Source organism: Oncorhynchus clarkii, chromosome 2 (genome assembly GCF_045791955.1).
Source record: "Oncorhynchus clarkii lewisi isolate Uvic-CL-2024 chromosome 2, UVic_Ocla_1.0, whole genome shotgun sequence".
Classification (NCBI taxonomy): Eukaryota; Metazoa; Chordata; class Actinopteri; order Salmoniformes; family Salmonidae; genus Oncorhynchus; species Oncorhynchus clarkii.
The window spans coordinates 14,715,789-14,742,578 of NC_092148.1; the positions used below are offsets into that span (position 1 = coordinate 14,715,789).

The following is a 26,790-nucleotide window of genomic DNA, read 5'->3' on the forward strand; positions in this document are numbered from 1 at the left end:
GCCCACCAGGCAGTGAGAAGAATCCACCCTCCATTCTTCTGGTGATAACATCATGTGAACCTGCTATATTTTTTGATTTTCAAATCTCTTTTTATGCCAAGATGGTCAACTTGGTCTGCTATTTTCTCTACCTTTGTGTGTATGTCTGTCTCTTGATTGAAATGTATTTATGCTATTGTTGAGCCCCTGGGTATCTCTACGTCAGTGGTTCACAACCAAGGGTAATATTCCGTTTATGATACAGTAACCAAAAAAGGTTGGGAAGCACTGCTCTACATTTTCAACTCCTTAATGCCTAGTTAAATAAAAAATAAAATATTTAAATGCAAATTACATTTTAGACCAGTCATTTCTTCACTCACCATTCATTGGGGAGCATTACAAATGGTCAAGACAAGCACAATAAGAAGCACTATGAATAAGCTGTGTGTATTTTCTATTAGAAGACGAAATATATTATCTTTATTTGTACACTTCTACCGTTTGTAACCACTAAGCTCCACAAGTGCACTTTGGGGTGTAATCATTAGTCCAAACAGTTGCAAACTGTTGCATGTTGCAACGAAGCGAGAGTTTCTATTGGCCAAATTCAGGTAGGCTCCGCCCTGTGTCGTTCCGTTGTTTTCGTTAAAGAAACGTTTTGCAACAGAATTGGCGTAATGGATACACCCCAGTTGGATCTACCCTCAAAACGTCGTTACCCATGAAGCAGTGCTATCAGCCAGCGCGTTGCTGTGCGTCAAGTCCAACCACTGTGCCAAGCGAAGAAGAAAGGGGGAGACGTACAAGCTAGCTAAAACGATATGCTACCAATGCAGTTAAATTTGTAACGACTACTTTAGAAAGGATAGGTCAACCCTGTGCCTGCTTGGCTTTAAATCGCAACAAACTTTTCCCCTGCCCCGGCTTTAGCGCACATAGATATGAGCGGCAGCGGGCGGCCCAGGACCAGCTCGTTTGCTGAGCCTCCAGGGGCTCCCGGAGCCGTTTCAGCCGCCGCCGGATCGTCTGTTACCGGAGGGATTTCTGCAGGAAAATCTGGGGCTTCACAGGCCACAGGGAGCAGCTCGACTGGCTTCGGAAATTTGAAACTAGCCCGTGAGTTTAGCTAATTGAACAAAAAAACGAAGGGATCGGGATATATATATGTGTGTACTGGTAATTTAAACGAAGTATCTAACTAAACAAATTGATAAAACTGTCGATGTTATCATTTCTAGAAGCAAACCTAGCTAGCTGGCTAGGCTATGTATGTTTTTGTAGAAGGGATAGTGGGATCAAGCCGGGCTTTGATTGTGGCAAATCTAGCTAACGTTAACTAGAATAGCATTTGAGGCGAAACGTCTATACGATGTTAGAAACAGGGGAGAAATTGGTGAAAATAGAATGGAACCAAATTTCGGTGATATTTTTAGTTGGAAGCCAGATTGGAAACCGGGCATCAACGGTAACGTTACCTACCTAGGTGAAATCAAACGAGGTTGACCGTCGTCCTCATTTAGCTAGTTAGCCTGTAATCTTAGCTATTAGCATTGAAAGTTATGTAGCTGGTTGCTTAGTTAGCTAGCTAACGTTAGACAGGTAACTTAGCTAACAGCTATATATGCTATTTAGGGAAACGAAGTTCACATAACGTAAAATATTGAGAATTTATACGATATGGCTTAACGTGACCCTGACCAATTGGCTTTGAATCTAGCTAATTTGTTCAAGAACGATTTACGTGCTGGTTTGGTTAGCTTGTCCAAGGCACGAATATAATTAGCCAGCTGTGTCAAAGGTCTGTCAATGTCATTTTTATAACGTTACAAGTCCAGTTTTGTTTTGCAGTTCTTTGGTCAACCGTTTTAGATTAAGCAATAATGCGGGTGGTAAGGAACCGTTACGTATCTATCATAACAACGTATTTCCAATATGTGTTGGTCTCATCTCGTTATTGTTCAAGATCTATGATTGATTGTCCTAATATTTGCATAATTTGACACGTCCATATATTGATAGATCAAATAATGTTCATAGTAAGTCCTATTGCTTTCCATTGAGATTTCCGCACGTTGAGGATTCTTCCAAAGGGTCTCATTCGCACCAATTTTTACAGCCAGTTCAATGACAGGAATTGACTGTATGCCCAATGGTAGTTTGGATATGCAGTGTTGGCAGAATATCTACAGGGAGGGAGGTAGAGAGGGAGGTGTTGACATGGTCAGACTTAGGGAAAACCCAATCTGGAACATTGCGCCACAATGTCCATATCAAACAGAAGGTAACAAGTCAACTCTGCAATATGTCAGGAGGTGGTTGAAAGATTACCCATCAACTTGGTCTGCTCTTCTCTCTACCTTTGTGTGTATGTCTGTCTCACTGTGTAATTCTGAGGAGTCAGATCTTCAAACTGCATTGCTGACTTTTCCTAAATGTTGCTTCAGATGTATTTATGCTGTTGTTGAGCCCCTGGTTTTGTCTACATCAGTGGTTTCCAACCAAGGGTACTTACTATTCAGTTGATGATACAGTAACCAAAAAAGGTTGGGAAGCACAGCTCTACATTTTCCACTCCTAGTTAAATAAAAAATAAAATATTTAAAATGCAAATGACATTTTAGACCAGTCATCATTTCTTAACTCTGTTCATTGGGGAGCATTACAATTGTCAAGACAAGCACAAGAAGAAGCACTATGAATCGCTCTCTTTGGTGTGCATTTTCTATTGGCAGTTGAAATATGATTGTTATTTGTATACTTTTACCGTTTGTAACCACTAAGCTCCACAAGTGCACTTTCTGAGGTGTCATCATTAGTCCAAACAGTTGCAAACTGTTGCATGTTGCAACGAAGCGAGAGTTTCTATTGGCCAAATTCATATAGGTCCCGCCCTGTGTTGTTCCGTTTCTTTCCGTTAAAGAAACGTGGCAACACAATGTCCATGTCAAACGGACAGTAGCTAGTCTACTCTGCCATATGTCAGGAGGTGGTTGAAAGTGTACCCATATTTTGGTAAGACTTTAGGTTTAATAGGGACCCACTAACACTTTTATCAATTCAGATGTATTTGCCGCTGACATTCCTTCAGTTGAAAACCATAACCGTTTCATACCAGTTTCCAATCTGATCACTGAAGACCCGGCCTGGGTCAACCATGGCACTTCAGACTGCACTGTGAATGTGCTCAGCTCACCAATGGAACCATATGGGCTCATGTTGAAGCATCAGTGTGAAGGGATTTGACTGGAGAGATTGAGGCAGGCAGGGAGGGTGGTGGTGGTGGTGGGGGGTGAAGGCAGAGTGAATCATTGGAAAGATAAGCTGGAGGTGGGAGATGAAGACTGGAAACAGGTGAGCGACAGATAAATGACGAGCATATACACGGTGCTGGTCAAATGTCTTCTCAGTTCAGCAGGGTATACATGAACACCTAGCCTAATCAGCAGGTCATCAGTGGCCCAGTCTCTGTTCAGGTGTTCTAACAGTAATCCTCGGTTTTGAATGGGGTCTGATTTTGGTCTCACCTGACCACAGTACTGTATTCCTAGAAGGTTGTGCCCACTGATAAGCGTTGTTCCTGGTCTGGAGGTGTCTGGACCTACCAGAAACCATGACAAAGGTGCTACGCTACTGTTAGGTTTCTGGAAGTAACACTGACTTGTCTAAGTGAAGTGCAAAGCCAAGATCAAGGGTTGTAAATGTCTGACAAAAAGGTGTCAGACAAGTCATAGGCAATAATTGCCACTAGGATTATCTTAGTATCCTGGGGCTGCATTTAGCGTTACTGATGTTTCTCAGCTTCCTACTGCTCTAATGTTCTCAGCTCCTATCCTGGGGACCCACATGACTGCACATATTTGTTTCAGCACTAACACACCTACACCTGATTCAACTAATAAAGGGCTTGATGGTCAGTGAATTAGTTGCATCAGGTGTGTCTATATTAGTACTGGGCCCGGTTTCCCAAAAGCATCTTAAGGCTAAGTTCACTGTTAGAACCATAGGATCCTATGCTTCGAAGATCAATTTAGGCTTTAAATGCATTTGGGAAATTGGCCCAGGTCTGGAACAAAACTGCAGTTGTGGGCCACCAGGCTGGAGTTGAGGAACACCGTAATATAGAGTAAGTGGCAGTGCCACTAATCTGGTTAATATTCTCGACCTCTCTCTGTCAACTTTGTAGGATACTGCAGCTCTGGCATAAATAAATGTTTGCTTGTAATGCATGGCTGTGTAATCGCTAATCCTTTTAGTGACTGTGTTCACTTGCTTTATATTTAGAAATAAGCGATGAGTTACTTGAGACTAAAGTCTGAATGTTCTGGAAATCACTTCTCTCCCTCTTACTCTTTCATTCAATCCTACTCATCAGACCTGTGTTAACTTCCTCTTTAGGAACCAAAGCACTTCCCTGACAACTGATCTGTCTGACTGCTCATCTTTGCATTCATCATTAGTGTGACTATCACTATCTATTAGTGACTATCATGCCACTGCTGTTTCATATTTAACACTCCCCTCTGACTCCACTCCTTAAGAAGAGGGCTACACAGACGCAAACGCTGTGAGCCACATGATTACAGATCAGATGACGTTCTCTGGTCGTATGAGACGTCAGAAGGAAGAATAGTTTAGTGAGTCATGTAAGGATCTGGTTTGGCTTAATCAATTAATCTAATGCCTACCCAGTGTGAAATCTACAACTAGCTATGATGACCTACATATACTAGTATGTGAAAAGCTATGTAAGGCATCTCCAGTGTGTTTATTAAAACACGCCATCCAGCTCTTTCAGACATCCAGAGGTGTCTAGTCTACATCATAGGAGTTGACTTTAAATCCATCAATCAACTGCGCACACCTAATGCTTTTAGCAGTGCTGAACAAAAGCTCCTGCCATTCACCCTCCCTTCCAGTCTGATTCCTGAGACTGACAAAGTCCGGCTTTACACCCTCTAAAAAAAAATACAATAAAAAATCTGGCTTTACAATTAGAGGATCCAAATTAAATACATTTCCATCTTCAGCAGAGGAAGATCCACATTTGTCTTCTCAACCAAATCTTAAGCTAGTCACCCACTTATACAGCTTTGTTCTAGAGGCCTTGTCAGACTTTAGAGTAGAACTGGGAGATACAGAGTTATTAGAGAAAGCATGGTCATGTTGAGGCAGGCGAATTCAGGAACCGGTGCACACACTCACTGGGTGTGCTACTGTACTGTCCATTCAATGTTATCACAGGCTCTGACAAGCTCGTTGGCTCCAGGCCCTACCTCTACTGTAGTGTTTCTCCTCCCTTCACAGTCTGTGCTACTGGTGTGTCAGTCAGTTCACCCTCAACCGTTCACACACACACCACGCTGAACTGCACGTCTGACCCGAAGTAGAACTGTCACTCGCGGTATGAACTCAGAGAATCTTCCTTTCCACAAGGTCGCACATCAGACAGAGAGTAGGGCTGTGATGATACCAGTATTGTGATATTTTTTTCCATGTCATCAATGAACACATGAAGCAGACCACTATTTGGTCTTTTGAAAATTTGCTATATGTAAAATATTGTACCCTATGGCTTGGAAAATGGATGACAACATGTTAGTTTCCAGCATTAGGCATTTTTTCCTAAAGAAGTTAAACCACCGCGTTGCGTTTTGTTTCCTTGCCAAGATACTGAGTATCGCAATACTAATATTGTCCTGGCCCTAACAGACAATGGCCCTGTTAAACACTTTAAAAACGCACCCTCCGTTTATAATTATAGATCTGACGTATTGTCAGGGTCCTAGTATTTAAACCGTACTGGCCAGTGTAGTGAGGGGGTGAAGAGGTTAGCGGAGTTCAGAGCTGTGACAGCCAGGCGTGCAGCCTCCCCCTGGAGAGCCGGGGAAGGTGAGGCATGGTGGAGGTGGTTCACTGTAGCTACTACAGCTCATTACCAGCTAGTATTATGTGTCTGTGTGGAGAGGCTTCCGAGGTTACGGACATTTAAAGGGGGAGGGGGAGTGATGAACATTTGTTTAGTGTTTCCCCTCAGGGGATTGGGGGAAAGGATGAGGTGACCGTCACTACGTTTCCTGCCTCTAAACCAGAGTCATGGTCCTCTCAGTGTCTGTGTGTGTGTGTGTGTCACTGCATCTGGATAACATCTAAAATACTTGGGGACCTTTAGCCCCCTTCCCAAATGGTCATGTACCTTAATGTGTTTTGACCTCTGTACCTCTCCCCCAGGAGACAGTGGCAAGGTGACGACTGTGGTGGCCACACCAGGCCAGGGTCCAGACCGCCCGCAGGAGGTGTCCTACACAGACATCAAGGTGATCGGGAATGGTTCCTTCGGCGTGGTGTACCAGGCCCGCCTCATTGACAGCCAGGAGATGGTTGCCATCAAGAAGGTTCTGCAGGATAAGAGGTTTAAGGTACAGAGTCTACAGACACATAGCACAACCCACTTCCACTGGCAGTCTACGCCAGTGTTGTAGTACTCGAGTCCTGATTTTAAATAAATAAATGTATACTTGTGACTTGACCATTAATGACTGGGACTCACCTTCCCGTGTATTTGTACTTGGACTGGATAGGCTACTATGATAAGCAGAACATTAGCAGCACTGTGTGTGCAGAGTATTGAGGGTTCTGTTCTCTAGCTAGCAGTGGGAATGACACGCCACACTGGCACACGCGGCCTACGTCGGACGGTGCGCTGCGGCCTAAGTCGGACGGTGCGCTGTAGCTAAAGCAAACGCTGAGTGTGGGCATATAGGAAGGCAGGCTTCGCTCACGCACTGCCTCCGATCATGGTGCCTTCAGAATGTATTCACACCCCTTGACTTTTTCCACATTTTGTTGTGTTACAGCCTGAATTGAAAATTACATGTAGATGTTTTTGTCACTAGCCTACACACAATACCCCATAATGTCAGTAGAATTATGTTTTTCACAATTTTTACAAATTAATAAAAATGTTAAACTGAAATATCTTGAGTCAATAAGTATTCAATCCCTTTTGTAATGACAAGCCTAAAGTTCAGATGTAAAAATGTGCTTAACAGGTCACAAGTTGCATGCACACTTTGTGTGCAATAATAGTATTTAACATGATTTTTGAATGACTACCTCATCTTTGTACCCCACACTTAAAATTACTGTGGGGCAAAAAAGTATTTGGTCAGCCACCAATTGTCCCACTTAAAAAGATGAGGCCTGTAATTTTCATCATAGGTACACTTCAACTATGACAGACAAATACTTATTTTCCATCATAATTTGCAAATAAATTAATTAAAAATCCTGCAATGTGATTTTCGGGATTTTCTTTTCTCATTTTGTCTGTCATAGTTGAAGTGTACCTATGATGAAAATTACAGGCGCCTCATCTTTTTAAGTGGGAGAACTTGCACAATTGGTGGCTGACTAAATAATTTTTTTGCCCCACTGTATCTGTAAGGTCGAGCAGTGAGTATCAAACACAGATTCAACCACAAAGACCAGGGAGGCTTTCCAATGCCTCGGAAAGAAGGGTACCTATTGGTAGATGGGTAGCGGACATTGAATATCCCTTTGAGCATTGAAGTTATTACTTACACTTTAGACGGTGTATCAATACACTTTTTTTTATGCATGCTTGTTTTTTTAAACGGTTGAATTAATAAACTAAACTAATGCTAAAACCCAGTCACTACAAATATACAGGCGTCCTTCCTGACTCAGTTGCCGTAGAGGAAGGAAACCACTCAGGGATTTCACCATGAGGGCAATGATGACTTTATAACAGTTGCGGAGTTGGTTGTGATAGGATAAAACTGAGGATGGATCAACAACATTGTAGTTACTCCACAATATTAACCTTATTGAGAGTGAGAAGAAAAACCTGTACGGAAGGAAAATATACAAGGCACTAAAGTGATGCTGCAAAAAATTTGAGGTAACAATTAGCGTTTTGTCTTGAATACAGTACAACACATTACTGAAAAAAAAGAGACAATGGCGCTAAACACCGGAAAAATCAGAAACTTGCTTCAGATTGCTTTCCACCAGGCACTGGGAGATAAATTCACCTTTTAGCAGGACGATAACCTAAAACACAAGGTCAAATCTACACTGGAGTTGCTTACCAAGAAGACAGCGAATCTTCCTGAGTGACCAGGTTACTGCTTTGACTTAAATCTACGACAAGACCTGAAAATGGTTGTCTAACAATGATCAACAACCAATTTTACAGAGCTTGAATATTTTTTTTAAAGAATAAGGGCCAAACGTTGCACAATCCAGGTGTGGAAAGCTCTTAGTGACTTACCCAGAAAGACTCTCAGCTGGAATCGTTGTCAAAGTGCTTATACAAAGTATTGACTCGGGTGTGGTTTACTTATGTAAATGAGATATTTCTGTATTTCATTGTCAATAAATGTGCCAAAAATATTTTTATACATGTTTTCATTTTGTCATTATAGGATATTGTGTGTAGATGGGTGAGGAAAAGAATAGTTAATCCATTTTGAATTTGGGCTGTAACACAACAATAAATCAAGGGGTATGTATGTAAGCTGCACATCGTAAGTGACTCACTTCCTTGTAACCACCAGTCAGTCACCAGCCTACTATTTAGCTTTGCCTGGTTAAGAAACACAAACTGCTTTATGAAATTGAAAACAATAGTACTGAGTTTAAAAGGAAAACAAGTCTAAAAAATTGTCTCTCTCTCCCCTTGAGTATTAAAAAGTAGGCTCTTTGAATTTGTCGTCTCGCTCTACACTCCCACTTTCCCTAGTCTTCCTCTGGGTTTCACTCTGGAACAAAAAAAAAATTGCTGGGCAAAAGCCGAGACAAGACCTGAAAATGTTACAATTATTGGAAATAATAATCATTTGGGAGCAATATCCAATTCCGTCCAGAGACCAGTCATCCCTTCAAAACATCATTGAACATTCTATTAAAATAAAATGTTTGATCCTGTGTATGAAGGACTCGTGGGCTATTGCATATCGTAGGCAATTATGACCTTTCTGCAACTGGAGGAGAATCTTTGCGTTACTTCAATGCTCACATAAAAATCTTCCCACCAGACCGCCGCTAGTTGTTGCTGGGCAGATTTCTTCTACCAAATCCGAGCCAAATCAAGAGGAGCCACTCTAGCAACATACGAGCATCGAGCTAGCAAGCCGGCAATACAAGCGAGCAAAAAACATTAGTAACCAAAATACCAAATATGTCTAAAGAACCCCGACTTGTAACTTTTGCTTTCAATTTTTTTTAATATGCACAAACCAATATCGTTGTTAATTTTTTGCTAAATTCCAATCCTGTGATTCAGATTTGAGCACTTGGATCAGGACTTGAGCACGGACTTCACCATTGGTGACTCGAACTCAACTTAGCCTTAGACTTGTGACTCAAGCACATGACTCGGTTTAGTGACTCAATTGAAACACTGGTCTACACACACACAGTGCAACTCACTGCCACTGGCAGTCTACAGAAACACACCATTGCCCCTCACTCACACACTATCAGATGTATTTCTGTATGTTCTCTCCCCATAACTCAATGTTACTACTGTTCAATTGATGAATTCTTAAGACCTAAATTACACCCCCTTGCTATTTCAATTACTCCAGAACCGAGAACTACAGATCATGAGGAAATTGGACCACTGCAACATAGTCAGACTACGTTACTTTTTCTACTCCAGTGGGGACAAGGTATGTACAAGTCACACTACCAGGTATTGGGAACAACATGACATTTTCACGTTTAAGAAAAATCCAGACTTGTCAAAAAATGTATTGAAGAACATTGCTCTTCTCCTATTGTTTTCCCCTTACAGAAAGATGAGGTGTATCTGAACCTTGTGCTGGACTTTGTCCCAGAGACGGTGTACAGGGTGGCCCGGCACTTCAACAAGGCCAAGACCACCATCCCCATTATATACGTCAAGGTAATGCACTCACTACTTCTTCTCTTCCCATGTTTCTCTTATTACTTTCCCTCCCTTTTTATCCTCGTTCTCTCTGTCATTTTTTTATTTTCGCGCTCACATTTTCTCACTCAGTCTCTTCATCTCTCGCTTGCCCTATCACCCCTCCATTGTTCCTCTTTAAGCTCCATGCTGCTATAGGCAGAGTTCTCTATTTAAATGAAATGGTACTAGGCTTGGGCGGTATACCGGGGTATTTGGAAATGAAGTTTTTCAATAAATGTTCATATTTGTAGCTATTTTTTTAAGTAAATACCTGCAGTCAACTTGTGCAATACATTAGGAGATGAAGCGGATTGCGATCTTCATTTCAACTGTCACGGTATTTTACATTATGAAGCCTACCGTAGTTCCCCAGAAAGCCAGTCACGTGTTTGTTTTTGTAAATGGCACAACGGGAGCAAGTGAGTCCAGCTGTTTATTGATTAACTGTTTTTTTTCCCCCTCAAGAGTGATTAGGGACATGCACCTATAGTTTTCCTTCCCAGAAAATACATTAGTTCTGCAGAAATGTGCTTCATTTTCATCAGATGACAACAGAAGTGCAAAGCTATTTGGCTGACATTGTAAATGAGCTTACAATGAAAAAGCAAGGTATTTCTTGCAAAACCAATGCATGGCTGTCATATTTCTAATGTTTACCATAGAAACAATGTAGCTGGCTACATTTCCAAATGTTTTGCTTGAATTGAATCTTGCGTTTTACAGGAGAGAAGTAGGCTGGTTACACTGAGGAAAAGTAGCTACACATCAGAGCGCTGTCTGCTGATAGAATGCCCTTAGTGAGTTCTCATCCCAGTGGACAAGTGCAACTGAAGCACAATGTTGATCTGAGGCCGAGCAGAAATTACATAGCAATATATTACTATTTTTCCTGAATGCAGAATTCTTCATGAACGCGACACCTAAGTTTAACATTATATCATCCTCTCCAGGTAGAGCAGACGGGCCCGTTGCCCTAGCGACTGCACAACGTGTTCACATGCTGCTCCAGAGCCAGTACTGTTCTTCCTTCAGATAAGCATGCGTCAACTTTGTTTGTACAATGTATTTAGTTCACATTTGCTTGTAAATGTCCAAATTCACCAAAAATTATATTCGGTAGCGCCTACCTAATGTATAACTTTATGCGCCGGATTGCAGGTCTTTGCAATTACTTTATTTTCGTTTGCGCTCGTTAGCATATTTAGGTAGCAGCCTCCATGGAAATTTGCCATTACTTGAACTCATTTTGTTAGCGTTCTAATAATAGATGCCCAACAGGCTTTTTTGTGTGTTTTGTGGCTCCCCCTTGTGTACTAAACAGGTAATACTGTAAATCCCGCCATGAGAGAAGGACAGTATGATGATGTATGGGTACCGCCCAACCCTAAATGGTACTGTATTTGAATATAGGACTCTTATCTGATGAGGAGAACTCATTGATGTTATGTTCTCTCTGCTCTGACTCTTCACTGACCTCCGGTAGTCTTTGTCTGTCACCTCTTTTCAAACTCCTCCATTCTCTTCTTTTCCTACATCAGATCCCCTCTTTTCCTACATCAGATTTTTTGGGGACAATACCTACTTCAGTGTTTTAGAATTGGACAAATTTGAGAGAGAGAAACCAACTTTCTCTGTTTGCCATATGCTTGGTTGTGTGTTTAAAGGGCACTTACGTTGTGTGTTAGCTTTGTGTGTGTGTGTGTGTGTGTGTGTGCTATGCCCCGTGGCAGCAGAGAGGACTATCTGTGTCTTATGGCCCATTTGCCTCAGCCCACCCTGCTGCTCTCTCCTGTGGTGTGGAGATGCATACTGATCATAAACACACACACTGCCCTCACTCAGCATCTCTACACTCCTCTCCACCTCTCCCTGTGCTCCTCTCATCCCTCCCTACTCTCTCTTTATCCACCTCTTCCTTCCCTTACACTCCCTCTCTCCTTGTTCCCTTACTACTCTTCAGTCCCTTTCTCTCTCCAATTCAAAGGGGCTACGTATTTACACTTCCAAAGCAAGTTAAATAAACAGTAAACAGAAGTGAGAAGACAAAGGTAACTGAGCTAAACGACCACTCACTTCCGTCATCATGAAGTGCTTTGAGAGACCAGTCAAGGATCATATCACCTCCACCCTACCTGACACACTAGACCCACTCCAATTTGCTTACCGCCCCAATAGGTCCACAGACGACACAATTGCAATCACACTGCACACGGCCCTAACCCATCTGGACAAGAGGAATATCTATGTAAGAATGCTGTTCATCAACTACAGCATTTAACACCATAGTACCCTCCAAACTCGTCATTAAGCTCCAGACCCTGGGTCTTGACCCCACCCTGTGTAACTGGGTCCTGGTCTTTGACGGGACACCCCCAGGTGGTGAGGGTAGGAAACATCTCCACCCCGCTGATCCTCAACACTAGGACCCCACAAGGGTGCGTTCTCAACTCAATCATCATGTTTGCAGACGACACTACAGCGGTAGACTTGATTACCAACAATGACAAGACGGCCTACAGGGAGGAGGTGAGGGCCCTCGGAGTGTGGTGTCAGGAAAATAACCTCACATTCAACGTCAACAAAACAAAGGAGATGATTGTGGACTTCAGGAAACAGCAGAGGGACAGTAGTGGAGAAGGTGGAAAGTTAAGTTCCTCAGCGTACACATCATGGACAAACTGAAATGGTCCACCCACACAGACAGCGTCAGGAGGCCTCAGGAGGCTGGAGAAATTGGCTTGTCACCAACAACACTCAAACTTTTACAGATGCACAATCGAGAGCATCCTGTCAGGCTGTCTCACCGCCTGGTACGGCAGCTGCTCCGCCCATAACCGGAAGGCTCTCCAGAGGGTAGTGCGGTCTGTACAACGCATCACCGGGTGCAAACTACCTGCCCTCCAGGACACCTACACCACCCGATGTCACAGGAAGGCCAAAAAGATAATCAAGGACAACAACCACCTGAGTCACTGCCTGTTCACCCCGCTATCATCCAGAAGGCGAGGTCAGTACAGGTGCATCAAAGCAGGGACCGAGAGACTGAAAAACAGCTTCAATCTCAAGGCCATCAGACTGTTAAACAGCCATCACTAACACTGCCAACATACTGACTCAAATCTCTAGCCACTTAATAATTAAAAATTGGATGTAATAAATGTATCACTAGTAATAAAAAATAAAAAAAAGTTTCTCCATCACTTCTCTGCCCCCCATGCTCTTTCTGTGGTGTGCAATTAAGCTCGTTTCCCTCCAAATCTGCCCCTCTGCCACAGCCGGGTACCCGCGTCCCCTTCAACACCCGTCTGTCTACCGTGTGCCCAATAACACAGCTAACGACCCAACAGAGAGACCCCAACACACGCACACTCAGACAGCCAGAAACCCTTACACACACACAGTCACATTTTCTGCTATGCTAGCTCTAAGCTTTGCAATGGGAGCATTGTACTGGCATGTCTAGAGCAGAGAACCCACAAGTTGTTGCAATGTGTTTTGAGTAAGTTGCATACATCCAGAATGTTTGACTGTTCTGAGTGCAGTGAAGTTCGTAACTGACAGTAGACAGTCTGGACACTTGGCATGACTAGTAGTAGTAATGGAGGGGATTATGATGATCGGTGCTGTTACTGTCTGCTGTGCTGCTAACTGTGTGTGTGCTTATTTCTTATAGAATTATTTTTTAAACATACTTTCCACACCTGAAGTGTTTGTATATGTTAACATCATGTGTCCTGTGTTCTCCCTCCAGGTGTACATGTACCAGCTGTTCCGCAGTCTGGCCTATATCCATTCCCAGGGCGTGTGTCACAGAGACATCAAACCCCAGAACCTGCTGGTGGACCCCGAGACAGCCATCCTCAAACTCTGTGACTTCGGCAGGTTAGTCTGCCTGTCTGTCAGTGAGCATCTCTGGCCATCTCTGAATGTCTCTGCCTGTGTCTGTGTTTCTTAGGCTGCGTTTACACAGGCAGCTCAATTCTTCTGATATTTTTTCCACTAATTTGTCCTTTCAGATATTTGTCAGATCTGATTGGTCAAAAAAATATTCAGTATTGGGCTGCATGTGTAAATACCACCTTACTGCTCAGTCTGTCTAAATCGATCTGTTTCAATGTCTTTTTCTCTGAATGACCACCTCTCTCCCCCTCTTGTCACCAGTGCTAAGCAGCTTGTTCGCGGGGAGCCCAACGTGTCCTATATCTGCTCGCGGTACTACCGTGCCCCTGAGCTCATCTTTGGCGCCACGGACTACACGTCCAACATTGACATCTGGTCAGCGGGCTGCGTGCTGGCCGAACTGCTGCTGGGACAGCCCATCTTCCCCGGGGACAGTGGAGTGGACCAACTGGTAGAGATCATCAAGGTAGAGAAGAGGGGACACCAAACTTTTGGGGTGGGAGATGGAAAGAAGAGTGTAGGATGTTGGCGGCGGTAGGAGCGTAGGTCTATGTTGGCGGTAGGAGTGTAGGGTCTATTTTGGCGGTAGGAGTGTAGGTCTACAATGGCTTGCAAAAGTATTCACCCCCTTGACATTTTTCCTATTTGGATGCCCCCCCCCATTTTCAATTGGATTAAGGTCTGGGCTTTGACTAGGCCATTCCAAGACATTTGAAATGTTTCCCCTTAATCCCCTTAAACCACTCGAGTGTTGCTTAGCAGTATGCTTAGGGTCATTGTCCTGCTGGAAGGTGAACCTCTGTTCCAGTTTCAAATATCTGGAAGACTAGAACAGGTTTTCCTCAAGAATTTCCCTGTATTTAGCGCCATCCATCATCCCTTCAATTATGATCAGTTTCCCAGTCCCTGCCGATGGAAAAATTATGTTCTTGGGGTGAAGCGAGGTGTTGGGTTTGCCCCAGACATATCGTTTTCCTTGATGGCCAAAAAGCTCAATTTTAGCCTCATCTGACCAGAGTACCTTCTTCCATATGTTTGGGGAGTCTCCCACATGCCTTTTGGCACTCTTCCGTAAAGCCCAGCTCTGTGGAGTGTACGGCTTACACGGAACCCAAACCGGCTGCGCGTGTGCGCCATCGTGCATAAATTATTTTTTTCCCCCTACACCAGACGCGATCACGACACGCAGGTTAAAATATCAAAACCAGTGACATTAATTTGGGGACAGGTCAAAAAGCATTAAACATGTATGGCTAGTTAGCTTGCACTTGCTAGAGAATTTGTCCTATTTAGCTAGCTTGCTGTTGCTAGCTAATTTTTCCTGGGATATAAACATTGAATTGTTATTTTACCTGAAATGCACAAGGTCCTCTACTCTGACAATTATTCCACACATAAAACGGCCAACCGAAACGTTTCTCGTCATCTCTCCTCCTTCCAGGCTTTTTCATCTTTGAACTTATATGGTGATTGGCATCTACACTTTTACCAAGAGAACCGGCAAAACATTTTGTCTTTCAATCACCCATGTGGGTATAACCAATGAGGAGATGGCACGTGGGTACCTGCTTCTATAAACCAATGAGAAGGGAGAGGCAGGACTTGCAGCGCGATCTGCGTCAGAATTAGGAGTTCCATTTTAGCCCTTGGCATCGCAGACGCTCGCGAGCAGTGTGGGTGCAATAATTGAATAACGTGGATTTCTAAATGTATTTTGCAACGCTCGCGCATGTGACGTGCCTGGTCTGGTCAGCATGGCTGTGGTCCTATGGACAGATACTCCAATCTCCGCTGTGGAACTATGCAGCTCCTTCAGGGTTATCTTTGGTCTCTTTGTTGCCTCTGATTAATGCCCTCCTTGCCTGGTCTGTGAGTTTTGGTGGGTGGCCCGCTCTTGGCAGGCTTGTTGTGCCATATTCTTTCCATTTTTTAAACAATGGATTTAATGGTGCTCCGTGTTTGGAGAGCTCCTTGGTATTCATGGTGTCCCTTGCTTAGTGGTGTTGCAGACTCTGGGGCCTTTCAGAACAGGTGTATATATACTGAGATCATGTGACAGATCATGCGACAGAGCTTACTTAGGGGCTTCATAGCAAAGGGGGTGAATACATATGCACCAACCACTTTTCAGTTTTAAATATATATATATATTTTGAAACAAGTTATTATTTTTCACTTCACCAATTTTCACTTTTGTGTATGTCATTACATGAAATCCAAATAAAAAATACCTTTTAAATTACAGGTTGTAATGCAACAAAATAGGACAAATTCCAAGGTGGGGTGAATACTTTTGCAAGGCACTGTATGTTGGTGGCGGCGGTAGGAGCGTAGGCCTATGTTGGCGGCGGTAGGAGCGTAGGCCTATGTTGGCGGCGGTAGGAGCGTAGGTCTATGTTGGCGGCGGTAGGAGTGTAGGTCTATGTTGGCGGTAGAAGGGATCTTGGAGAAACTTCATGCATCTTTCACTCTTCCAGGTTTTGGGGACTCCGACGAGAGAGCAGATCCGAGAGATGAACCCCAACTACACAGAGTTCAAATTCCCCCAGATCAAAGCACACCCCTGGACAAAGGTACTCTCTGCCCTCAGTTCTATTTAAATAGCCTTAACACCATTGTCTTCCATTGGGATCCATATTAGAGAGAGAACATTTTGAAATGGAACAGATAAGACAGCCCAAATGAGTCAAACAAGATGCCCTTTTTTCTCCCTGTCAGGTGTTTAAGCCGCGTACCCCCCCAGAGGCCATCTCCCTGTGTTCCCGTCTGTTAGAGTACACCCCTGTGACCAGGCTGTCCCCCCTGGAGGCCTGCGCCCACGCCTTCTTCGAAGAGCTGCGCCAGCCCACTGCCCGTCTGCCCAGCGGACGAGAACTTCCCCTCCTCTTCAACTTCAGCCCCGTCGGTGAGTCCACTGCCCTCCCCTCCTCTGTTTGGCCCTCCCTCAGTCAGTAGCCATGCCCTCCTCTGTTTGGCCCTCCCTCAGTCAGTAGCCAAGCCCTCTCCCCTCTGTTTGACCCTTCCTCGGTCAGTAGCCAAGCCCTCTGTTTCACCCTCCCTCGGTCAGTAGCCATGCCCTCTCCCCTCTGTTTGACCCTTCCTCGGTCAGTAGCCAAGCCCTCTGTTTCACCCTCCCTCGGTCAGTAGCCATGCCCTCTCCCCTCTGTTTGACCCTTCCTCGGTCAGTAGCCAAGCCCTCTGTTTGACCCTCCCTCGGTCAGTAGCCATGCCCTCTCCCCTCTGTTTGACCCTCCCTCGGTCAGTAGCCATGCCCTCTCCCCTCTGTTTGACCCTCCCTCGGTCAGTAGCCATGCCCTCTCCCCTCTGTTTGACCCTCCCTCGGTCAGTAGCCATGCCCTCTCCCCTCTGTTTGACCCTCCCTCGGTCAGTAGCCATGCCCTCTCCCCTCTGTTTGACCCTCCCTCGGTCAGTAGCCATGCCCTCTCCCCTCTGTTTTGCCCTCCCTCAGTCAGTAGCCAAGCCCTCTGGTCCTCCCTCAGTTTTCCAGAGTAAGTCTGAAGCGTGTATGTTGAGTATCCTGTGTGTGTAGTATGATCTCTCTCTCTCACTCGCAGAGCTGTCTATCCAGCCCCAGTTGAACTCCACACTCATTCCTCCTCACGCTCGCGCACAGACATCACCTGCCTCACACGGTATGTACAGCACAGCCAACCCGATACATGCTTATTAGATGACTACATATTTACAGGACTAAGATAGGGGATATAGCTTCAAATCAACATTTAACAGCCTTTTTAATTGAATATTGATGTGTTTGGATGTTAAACCCAACATACTAAAAACATTGACCTGATGGTGAAGTGTTTAGTGTGGTGTGTATCTGATGTCCTGTCTCTCCCTCCACCAGATGGCAGTGTGTCGGACAGTACCGCCCAGCCCAGCTCAGTACCTGGATCCATCAACAGCACCTGAACCCCCCCCCGTCCCCCATTCACCCTGTCTTTCCCCTTTTCCTCTCAACCCCATCCCTCTCTTACTACTCTTCCACCCACCCTTAGATCCAAACTTCAAAAGACAACTATACACGCACACATACAACAACAATACTACAAAGTCATCTATTATCCCATGAATATTCCCATTATGGGTCTAAAAAAATATCTGTTGGTGGCAGTAGTCCAGTGACTGTTGGGTTGTAGAAGATGGGTGAATCTGACAAAAGCTATTCTGTATTATAATCTCTGCTAATCAAATTGTATCCCTTTTTTTAAAAAAAACATATTTATTTGAAAGTGCATTTTGTTTTAGTGATGTATGCCAGTGAATGGGATGCATCAACTGAAGCCTGTTTCAGTTCAGACAGTTTAGGACAATCTTCCATTGAGGTTAAAAACCAAATGGTCACGTGGTCAGAGGACAGATCAGTCCCTGCAGCCAATGGGAAAACTCTGGGGAATGGAGGTGTTCATCTACCAAGACATTACTCCTAAACCGAGTCCAAAGTGTTAATTAGTTCTGAAAATTGAAGAACTGTGTTTTTATTTGTTTTATTAAATTGGATACCAAACAGCAGCAAATGGAACTGGCATTTTAAATTCGATGAGGTGATTTTTTTTTATTTTAATTTTTTTAATAGAAGCTTTTATCACACAGGTGATTCAAAAATAATCCAAAGGCGGAAACCGCTAGCTGTTTTATTAAACTGTTTCTAAGAAGAAACATCGAAGTGAAAGTCTTAATGTCTTTTATTTGAATAAGAGGGACCTTTTTTAAAAGAATGGAATGTACATATTCAGTTTCTATAAGCTCTTGTCCCAGTCAGTTTAGCTGGAGACATGTGTTGGTGAGAAGTAACCTTTGCACATCTCTAAAGGGGAGTAGAGCGGAGCTGTAGGGGCCCGCTGCATCTCTTGTGCAGTGGAGATATGCAACCTGTGTATAGGGAGGGGTAGGGCTCCTCCAGTCACACCTGTACACCAATGGCCATATAGCCGTTGTAGCACGTCATAGCCGTACATGAACCAAAGCTCTGTCACATCAACTTTGAAAGTACTTGGCACTTTCACTCCTCCCTTTCTAATTTTTCCTCAATTCAGTCTAGATGCACAATTACACTGCATGTAGGGGAGGTCTTAAGTGTTAGTGCGCTTGTGTGTGAATGAGGTTTTTTCCATCTCCAAATCAACCCACTGTAGCACTCTTGTTTTTGTAAGTCTAGATTCTAACAGCATCACAGTGATTTATCATCAGTTAAACCTTGTTTTCATCTGGCCCACCAACAGACTTGCATGTTCACCATGCGTTAGAGCAACCACACCTGTTCTCCCTCCCCACTCATCACCGCACAACAACGGTGGTTTGATCAAAAATACCTGCACCCAAAAAATGTAAATGCCCCAACCACTTCTGGAGCCTTCTGTTCCTCTCCTCCTTCCTCTGCCTCTCCCACTCTCTCCTTCCCTCTCTTTCTCTCACTGTAAATATCAAGTACCTTTTTTTATTTAGTTTTTTTTTTTTGTTATTATATTGTTCTTGTAATTTCATTTTATTTTCTCTAGCAGAGGGGAGCTGGTGTAGCAGCGACCAGGCTCCTTCTCCTCAGTCTGTCTGTAAATACAACTTCATTTCAGTCCCTGGCTCGGGGGAAAAAACAGAACAAAATGTTTCTCTCGTTTTTATTCTCTCTCCCTCCATTTCTCTCTCGTTGCCTTTCCCCCATAAATATTATGATCACTTTATTTATTGTATTTTTGGGTTTTTTATTTTGTTTCTCTGGGGAGGGTTTGTTGTCGGCCGACGGGTTTATTTTGTAAGAAGTCATCAATGCCCATGTCATGGAAAATAATCCAACTTCCAACATTATTGGACTTTGATCCAAACTTGGGAGTGTTTTCCAATAAAGGTCCTGTATTTGCAAGTACACATCCTAGCCAGTAGGTGGAACTACATTTTATTTTCATTGATGTGAAGGGATTCTCACATGACTGCGTCTATGGTAGTCTGGCTGATGTCCCAACAGTATAAATGGCTGATCCTATGTGGGGTTATTGGTGATATTGCTGTATCTGGGTGGGGAGGGTTGTGTAATATGTCCCAAGGCATGTCCCTTCTCCCGTGTCCCATGTGTTTTGTGTAATGGGTTTAACCTGTTACTTCTGTCTGTGATTACATGAATGAGTGATTGAATTTAATGAATGGATGAAAGAACTGACAAATCTTACAGAAGTGTGAGTTGGGAGACCGTGGATACATTTAAAAAAAAATCTTAGCTCTTCATTTTAGGAAAACAATGTTATTTTTGTGTTTTATTTTCCTGGCACAAGTTGGTTTTAATTTGTTGTGATCCTGATCTTTATGGCCCTGCACAAGGGTCATACCACATCACTGGTGGGAACGGAATGGTTTTGAAGTGGATGCGAGAGAGGGGGGGACGGAGAGAGACTGTTTTTGTTTGTTGGTATAAATCAACTTATGAATAAAGTGATGAAACTGCCCTGGTCTCATGTTCTAAAGAATGGAAGTGTGAATTCACACCATCAATTTATGTAGTGTCAGGTGTGAATAGCACTAAAACAATCTGCATTTATTGACCAGCGTACTTGACTGTTTTGGCTGCTAGTTGCAGACAGACATCTCATTTATGATTAACTTAATGAGGAACATTAAAACTTAGGCGTGTTTATACTACACAGGCCTTAAGTTAAATGACACACCAATAAGTAGTAATGGCATTTATTTAATGCAAATGAAGTCTGAATGGTAGTAATCAGGCAGCTGACGGCAGAGCAGGGGCCAGAATGCCATAAGGCACTTAGGTTTTATAGAATGTTTCCACAGCGGATTTATCTGTGAGGAGGCCAATGAGCCATCCATCAGGAGGAGGGGTGGAGCTGACTGATCCATCTCTCACTCTCTTCTCAACTAGCAATGCCAGATGCAATCTGCCTGTCACTCATGACACCATGCTTTATGCCCCCCTCCCCCATGGGGGGCCCATCAATGTGAGTAGCTTCCTTTTCAGCCCACTAATCTGAAAGGATACTACTGAGGAAAGCACTAGGGTCAAATAAGTCCACTAGAAAGAGCATTTTAATCAAATGGAAACAAATAGTCACTTCAACAAATGTCATGTAGAGTTAAACCCCATTGACAACAATTTGAACTGTAGTAGTATCTGACATTTACTACTCCGATCAAAGCAATATTGCATGAGAGACCGTAGTATATCATGAACGTTGGCACAGCTAGGATCATGGAGGAGAATCACTAATGAAAGGCCACTCAAATGGCTCGGAAGGATGAAATTAAAATAGTTATCGAAACCACACAAATGTCAGTGAAATGATACCTTGTTTCATGAAGTGTTATGCCTCTTTAGTTAATGAAATTACAGCTGGGAGAGCCAAAGGGAGGGTGGTGGCCAGGTGTCATTGGCTCATGAATTGGTGGGCATCATAGGCAGATTAATAGGCAGGCAGATCATAATATTCTTAATATTTTAATCTGTACATTTGATGGTGTTGTCCTATGATGGATCCCCCTGTTTCTGCTTTTAAGAGCCCAGTTGATATCTGGTGAGACTTGATATGTCACAGATATAATACCCTTGAACTATTCCATAACTATTCTAGAGCTTGTAGATCAGTACACACTTCAAACCTGTCTTTCCTGTGGACTGGTCTCAGAGGGGTTCTTAGTTCTAACTTTTCCATCCAACATGATTCAACCTGGATTGCCAAGGAGGGCAGGATTTCATTTTGCCACCAGGTGTTTCTGAACCTTTTGGCTGCATCTGTTTTTTTCTATATTCAACAGAAAATGTGCTTTAGAGAAATCTAGTGAACTAGTGAACATTTTATCTAGTGAACTAGTGAACATTTTATCTAGTGAACATTTTACTTTAAATCTGCCCCTCAGGTCCAGGCGGCAACACTACTGAATTAGCAGGAAGAAGCCTTGTCTGACCCGCTTAGCTCCATCAGCTCCACAGCAGTAGCTCAGTGAGACTGGCAAGTGTCTCTAGAAACAGGAGAGGGAATGAGGAGGACAGACGAAGTGCTGCAGTAAACAGGGGCTCTCCAGTATATGAACCACATCCCTCAATACAGAACATGTCTGGTTTGTTTCCACTTGTCATACAATGCGTTAAGGTTGAATAATGTTATTCTGCGGCACGTCAAGCAGCTTGCACAGTTTCCGTGGAGATTGAGTGGCCCCTAGCTGGCCCTCCCCTGGCTGTGTGAACCGGTCGTCCTCCCGAACAGCCCGAGAGAGAGAAGAAATGCTGTGGGACAGTCCATACTTTCTACCAACTACTGGATACAATGCTTGACGGGCAGAATAATGGTGCTTCAGCAGCCTGTTGAGGAATAGATATGCATTCAGTTACTGTGGGCTTAAGAGTTGAAAACGTGATTTATTGAGGTCTTAGTTCAAGACCTTCAAAGGTTTTATGAATGAATAGCACAAAGCAATAAGCTGCATCATGTTCATGTTGAAATTTACCTGACAAAAATATAAGGTTAAACTAATTGGGTAGGGTGGCAGGTAGCCTTTGGTTAGAGCACTGGGCCAGTAACTGAAAAGTAATTGGTTTGAATGAGTGAAACATAAGTTGATGTTCCCTTGCTCAAGACTTTCAGAGGTTTTATGAATGAATAGCACAAAGCCATAAACTGCATCATGATCATGTTGTGATTACAGCTCAACTTCCAAGAAGATGTTTACATTAAAAAAAAGGTCAAACTAATTGGGTAGGTCAGCAAGTAGCTTAGCAGTTAGAGCGTTGCGGCAATAACCAAAAGGTCATTGGTTCGAATACACACGGTGAAAAATCTGTCGATGTGTGCCCTTGAGCAAGGCACTTAACCCTAATTTGCTCCAGGTGCGCCGTACTATACTATGGCTGACTGTAAGCATTTCACTGCATATGTATGTGACAATAAAACATTTGAATTTAAATTAAAGTTGCATGAACTATCGTATTTGCTACAAAAACGATTGAAAACCGAGTTGATAAACAGAACAACAACAATTTAAGTGCTCTGTTTGGGACTTTAGACAGCCATGATGTTGCACCAAAGTCATACGCTAAGTGCGCTCTTTTGTGTAGTGTAGCCGAATGCTATTGGTGTACGGCGTACGAGAGAGCAGACAGCCAATCCGCTCAAGCCTTGTTAACATGTTGGAACAATAACACAACTTGTTTCCTCAAGAGATAACGGCTTCAGTTTTCGGTGAGTTATTTTGTAATTATCTGACTTTGTTTTTTTATGGATGGAATGTGACATCAGCCAGGACAACATTTCTGGGACTGATTTCTGTTTTCACGGAGTCTCAACGGGGGGAGACATCCAACGTTTACATCGAAACTGCAGCCGCCATTACACCACCGAAGAAGTGAATGCCACCCTTCTTCGTCGTTTTTACAAAGCACATAAAATATGTTCAGAGCGACTACTGGCAGACAGTGGTGAATTAGTTTAGCTAACCTGACAACTGACTTGTATTGATAAAGCTCAACCAGTTTTAAGGTGATATTAATCGTGGTAATGTAGCTTAACGTTGCTTGCATTGTTTGTTCGCGGAAATGCTAGCTAGCAGCTAGCTGTCAGTCAATACATAAAAGGCTAACGTTATTTATCTTCCTACAAACATGCAGCTAACTAGTAACGTTAATTGGTTAAGCCAGTTAAACCCAATCTAAACTTGCCAGTGCCACCAGCGAGTCAGCCGCCCCAAAACAACATAGCAAACAGCTAAATTGCTGACCTCCGGGATTTGTCTGGATCACCTTTGGCATTAATTTGGCGCCATTCACTAACTTGTACTGTAATGACACAAGTTCGTGTGAACGTATTGCAATTGTGCAGTACTTTAATGTCAGTACACAATTCCACTAAATTGTATTAGCTGTTTGTCGTATTGTGTTGCATGTTATTTTCTGTAGTTCTGTTGGGGGAATTATAAGGCTGTATAGTAGCCTACAATCATGACCTAATCACGTACCATTGTGGAATATATTATTATTGCCAGAAGATACTCTACCATTCCACATGTTTACACAGCTGCACTGGGGTCAGAACGCAGAACGCAATCATGGTTACATTAAGACACTGGAGCCAGCACACGTTATGGGTCGGAAAACGTACCTCAATGCAGGGATGTGATATGCTACTTTACTCCAAATTTTACATTTATTCACACTGTTCCATCGAAAAGATAGAAATTATGCAGTAGTCACCGCAGCCATTATGGAATGGCATGTCCACTGAATGACACTGCCATTCCAAATTGGCTGCGGTGGCTACTGCTACTAGCATGAGGACGAAAACGGCAGTAGTGTGGTCATGTAGTGTATTTTTTATTAACCCCATCCACTCTCTTCGGGGAACAAAAATCAATGTTTTAGTTTTTACTGCTTTTTTGTTACATTTTTGTTACATATACACACATTCTCTACCTTTAGGAGCACCAAGCGTGGACAAAATAACAATTACCTACTGCCATTTTGTCTGAAAGTTCAAATCTCCTATCTGACCAAAGCCCAGGCACACGTGAAGATACTAATTTCCATCAGTAGAGGGCAATGTTTACAACATGACATCAATCAAACATTTTTACATCGTTCCCAATTTAAATGAGGACTTGCAAGCATTTATACATTGGGTAATACAACACATTCTCAATCGGTCTACAATTAAATATCATGATATTTGGATGCATCAGCTGGTGGGGGGATAGGCTACATTTAGGTTATATTAATAACATATTAGTTAGGCTATATTGTAGGCTAATAATTGAGTGCATGTGCTGCTTGCAAACATCAAACAGAACACCCAACCTGAATTGAATATGATCAGTAATGCACTGTTTTGGTCTAGATCTCCTCTCTCTCCCTGTGGCAGGTATGGCAATGGATAGTGCCGCTGTGTACATGTGCTTCCCCTGCTACCAAGAGTTTGACACCCTGGAGGAGGTGCTGGCCCACCAGCTGACTTGCACCACAGAGAACGTGGGGAGTGGGGCCCCCACCCCCGTCTCCATCCCCTTCCTACAGACTCAGGTAATAGTGGAAGCTTCAAACTCCATGGACATTTAAACTAAATAGGCTAGGTCTAGAACATTGATAAACAATAACGTTTTATTAAACTTCATCTTTTGCACATCTAGGCTAAATGGTTCTGGATAAAAGCATCTGCTAAATGGCATATATTATTGTTATTGTTATATTACATTTTATTAATGCAGTAGTGTGTACATTTCATAGTGTCGCCATTGTTGTGCTCAAGGCTTCCCATGTGAATTGGAAAGCCTTGTGAGGCTGAAGCGTAATTCCAAGTCCACACGCGCAGAGCCGTGATAGTCCAGCAGTCCGTCTCTGGGGGAGGCACAACCCGACCACGCTCCTTCAAAATTCCCAACCAATGCTGCTCCAGTTTGAATGTGGTGACGGTTGAAAAATAGCTTGAGCCACGCTGAGAATTCAAAAATGAGAGCCAACGGTCCAATACTCTAGAACACTGCTGTGCAGACGCGTACATGTTTTGGACTCTGATAAGCACTGTAGCCTACAAAACTGCACTGCATTTTACCCAGTACAAAAGGAATTAGATCCTCCGTTAAGACATGCATAACCAGGAATTTTCAGTTCACTGAGAGGTATTCCTTTGAGACACAGTTCATCCAAATGTTGTACTGCGTTAAGTGGCAGTTCTACAAAGAAGTCCTACAGAATATCTGCATGTCTGAAAGTTCATGAGAGTGAGAACATTCCATTCCATTTTCTTTGAGTCATAATAGGAAATTAGATGATCAGCACTGTCCTTATTTTTTGTTTATTTTTGGGGATAAAAATAGATAATACAATATTCAAGTTGGGCAAGAACACATATTTCAAAAACCACCGTACATAAACAAACAAATAATATGCATAAAATAAAAATATGACAGATCACATTACTTTCTACATCAAATATTAAAATGTACAGATACTTTTTCTGTTACTATGTAATTTGAGGGAGTAACACTATCCTTGTTCCACTGTATCGCTACCTCGTAATGATAGCTACAGTGTGCTCGGAGGTTTAAAACAGTGAGCCGTCGACCGTGAGTGACGTTTACCAGCGTCGTTCTCCGAAACGTGTCCCCAACCTTCCATGGTGACGGTCTTCTCAAGCTCAGAACCATAAAGCGTGGTGTCATGAGTGACAGGCAGATTGCATCTTGAGTTGCCAGTGGGGAGAGAAAAGGAGCGTGAAAGATGAATCAGTCAGCTCCACCCCTCCTCCTGATGGATGGCTCATTGGCCTCCTCACAGATGAATCCGCTGTGGAAACATTCTATAAAACCTAAGTGCCTTATGGCATTCTGGCCCTTGCTCTGCCGTCAGCTGCCTGATTACTACCATTCAGACTTCATTTGCTAGATTATCATCATTTCTGTGTAACATTAAAGGCGACATTGCTATAAAACAGGGGGTGTTTACATTTCAAATGAATGTAGGCTGCTATTATACCAAACCTTTTGTAACTTGACTTGTTCAGATCCAGAGAACTGTAATTACATGGAAGAGGTTTAGTAGGAAATTAGAAGCTTTGCTTTTTAGCATTAAAAAGGAAGATGGAAAATGAACACCGTGGTAGAACCACTTTGTAATATGTATGTATTTAATTACATTCCTATTACCCATCTTGCTTACCAAGAGGGAAAGATTAAGTGTTATTAAAAAGAAACTTCAGCAAAGTGGTGTGCTCCCTCAGTTACTTTAATTACATGTTGACCCATGTGTAATATTTTAGTGCACTTCCCGAGTTGAAGTCCAGTTCTGGAATCGGTAATTAAATCAATTCATTATGGTACAGGCCTCTATACACACTAGCCAGTTTCACTGACCGAACAGGCTTATGGGCCCTGGTCAAAAGTAGAGAAATATAAGGAATAGGATGCTATTTGGGATGTAAACACAGTTTCCTGTTTCAAGTCCTTCTAGG

General features: G+C 43.1%; 2 protein-coding genes across 4 annotated transcripts in view; both read left to right on the forward strand.

Moving 5' to 3' along the window:
- Positions 1-706: 706 nt before the first annotated feature.
- Positions 707-20,291, forward strand: LOC139422424 (glycogen synthase kinase-3 beta-like). The gene is made up of 10 exons (XM_071173609.1): positions 707-1,098; positions 6,211-6,398; positions 9,594-9,677; positions 9,803-9,913; positions 13,689-13,819; positions 14,099-14,303; positions 16,315-16,410; positions 16,556-16,742; positions 17,413-17,490; positions 17,706-20,291. Exons 1-10 carry the CDS (start codon positions 924-926, stop codon positions 17,768-17,770), a joined length of 1,320 nt encoding a protein of 439 aa, XP_071029710.1. The 5' UTR covers positions 707-923; the 3' UTR covers positions 17,771-20,291.
- Positions 20,292-22,968: 2,677 nt separating this feature from the next.
- The window catches only part of LOC139422432 (zinc finger protein 585A-like), a 32,135-nt gene continuing 28,313 nt past the window's right edge, over positions 22,969-26,790 (forward strand). The window contains exons 1-2 of one of the 3 annotated variants that reach the window (XM_071173618.1): positions 22,969-23,034; positions 24,706-24,863. In XM_071173618.1, the coding sequence (XP_071029719.1) occupies positions 24,708-24,863 (156 nt within the window). In that variant the 5' untranslated portion in view covers positions 22,969-23,034; positions 24,706-24,707. Of the gene's footprint in view, positions 23,035-24,588; positions 24,864-26,790 lie in introns of those variants that run through there. The other 2 variants (XM_071173623.1, XM_071173613.1) reach the window with 2 other exon arrangements.

Coding starts and splice junctions, on each gene's coding strand:
- LOC139422424 (XM_071173609.1), top strand. CDS start 924: ATGAGCGGCAGCGGGCGGCCCAGGACCAGCTCGTTTGCTGAGCCTCCA. Junction 1,099..6,210: donor CGGAAATTTGAAACTAGCCC/GTGAGTTTAGCT, acceptor CCTCTCCCCCAG/GAGACAGTGGCAAGGTGACG. Junction 13,820..14,098: donor AAACTCTGTGACTTCGGCAG/GTTAGTCTGCCT, acceptor TCTTGTCACCAG/TGCTAAGCAGCTTGTTCGCG.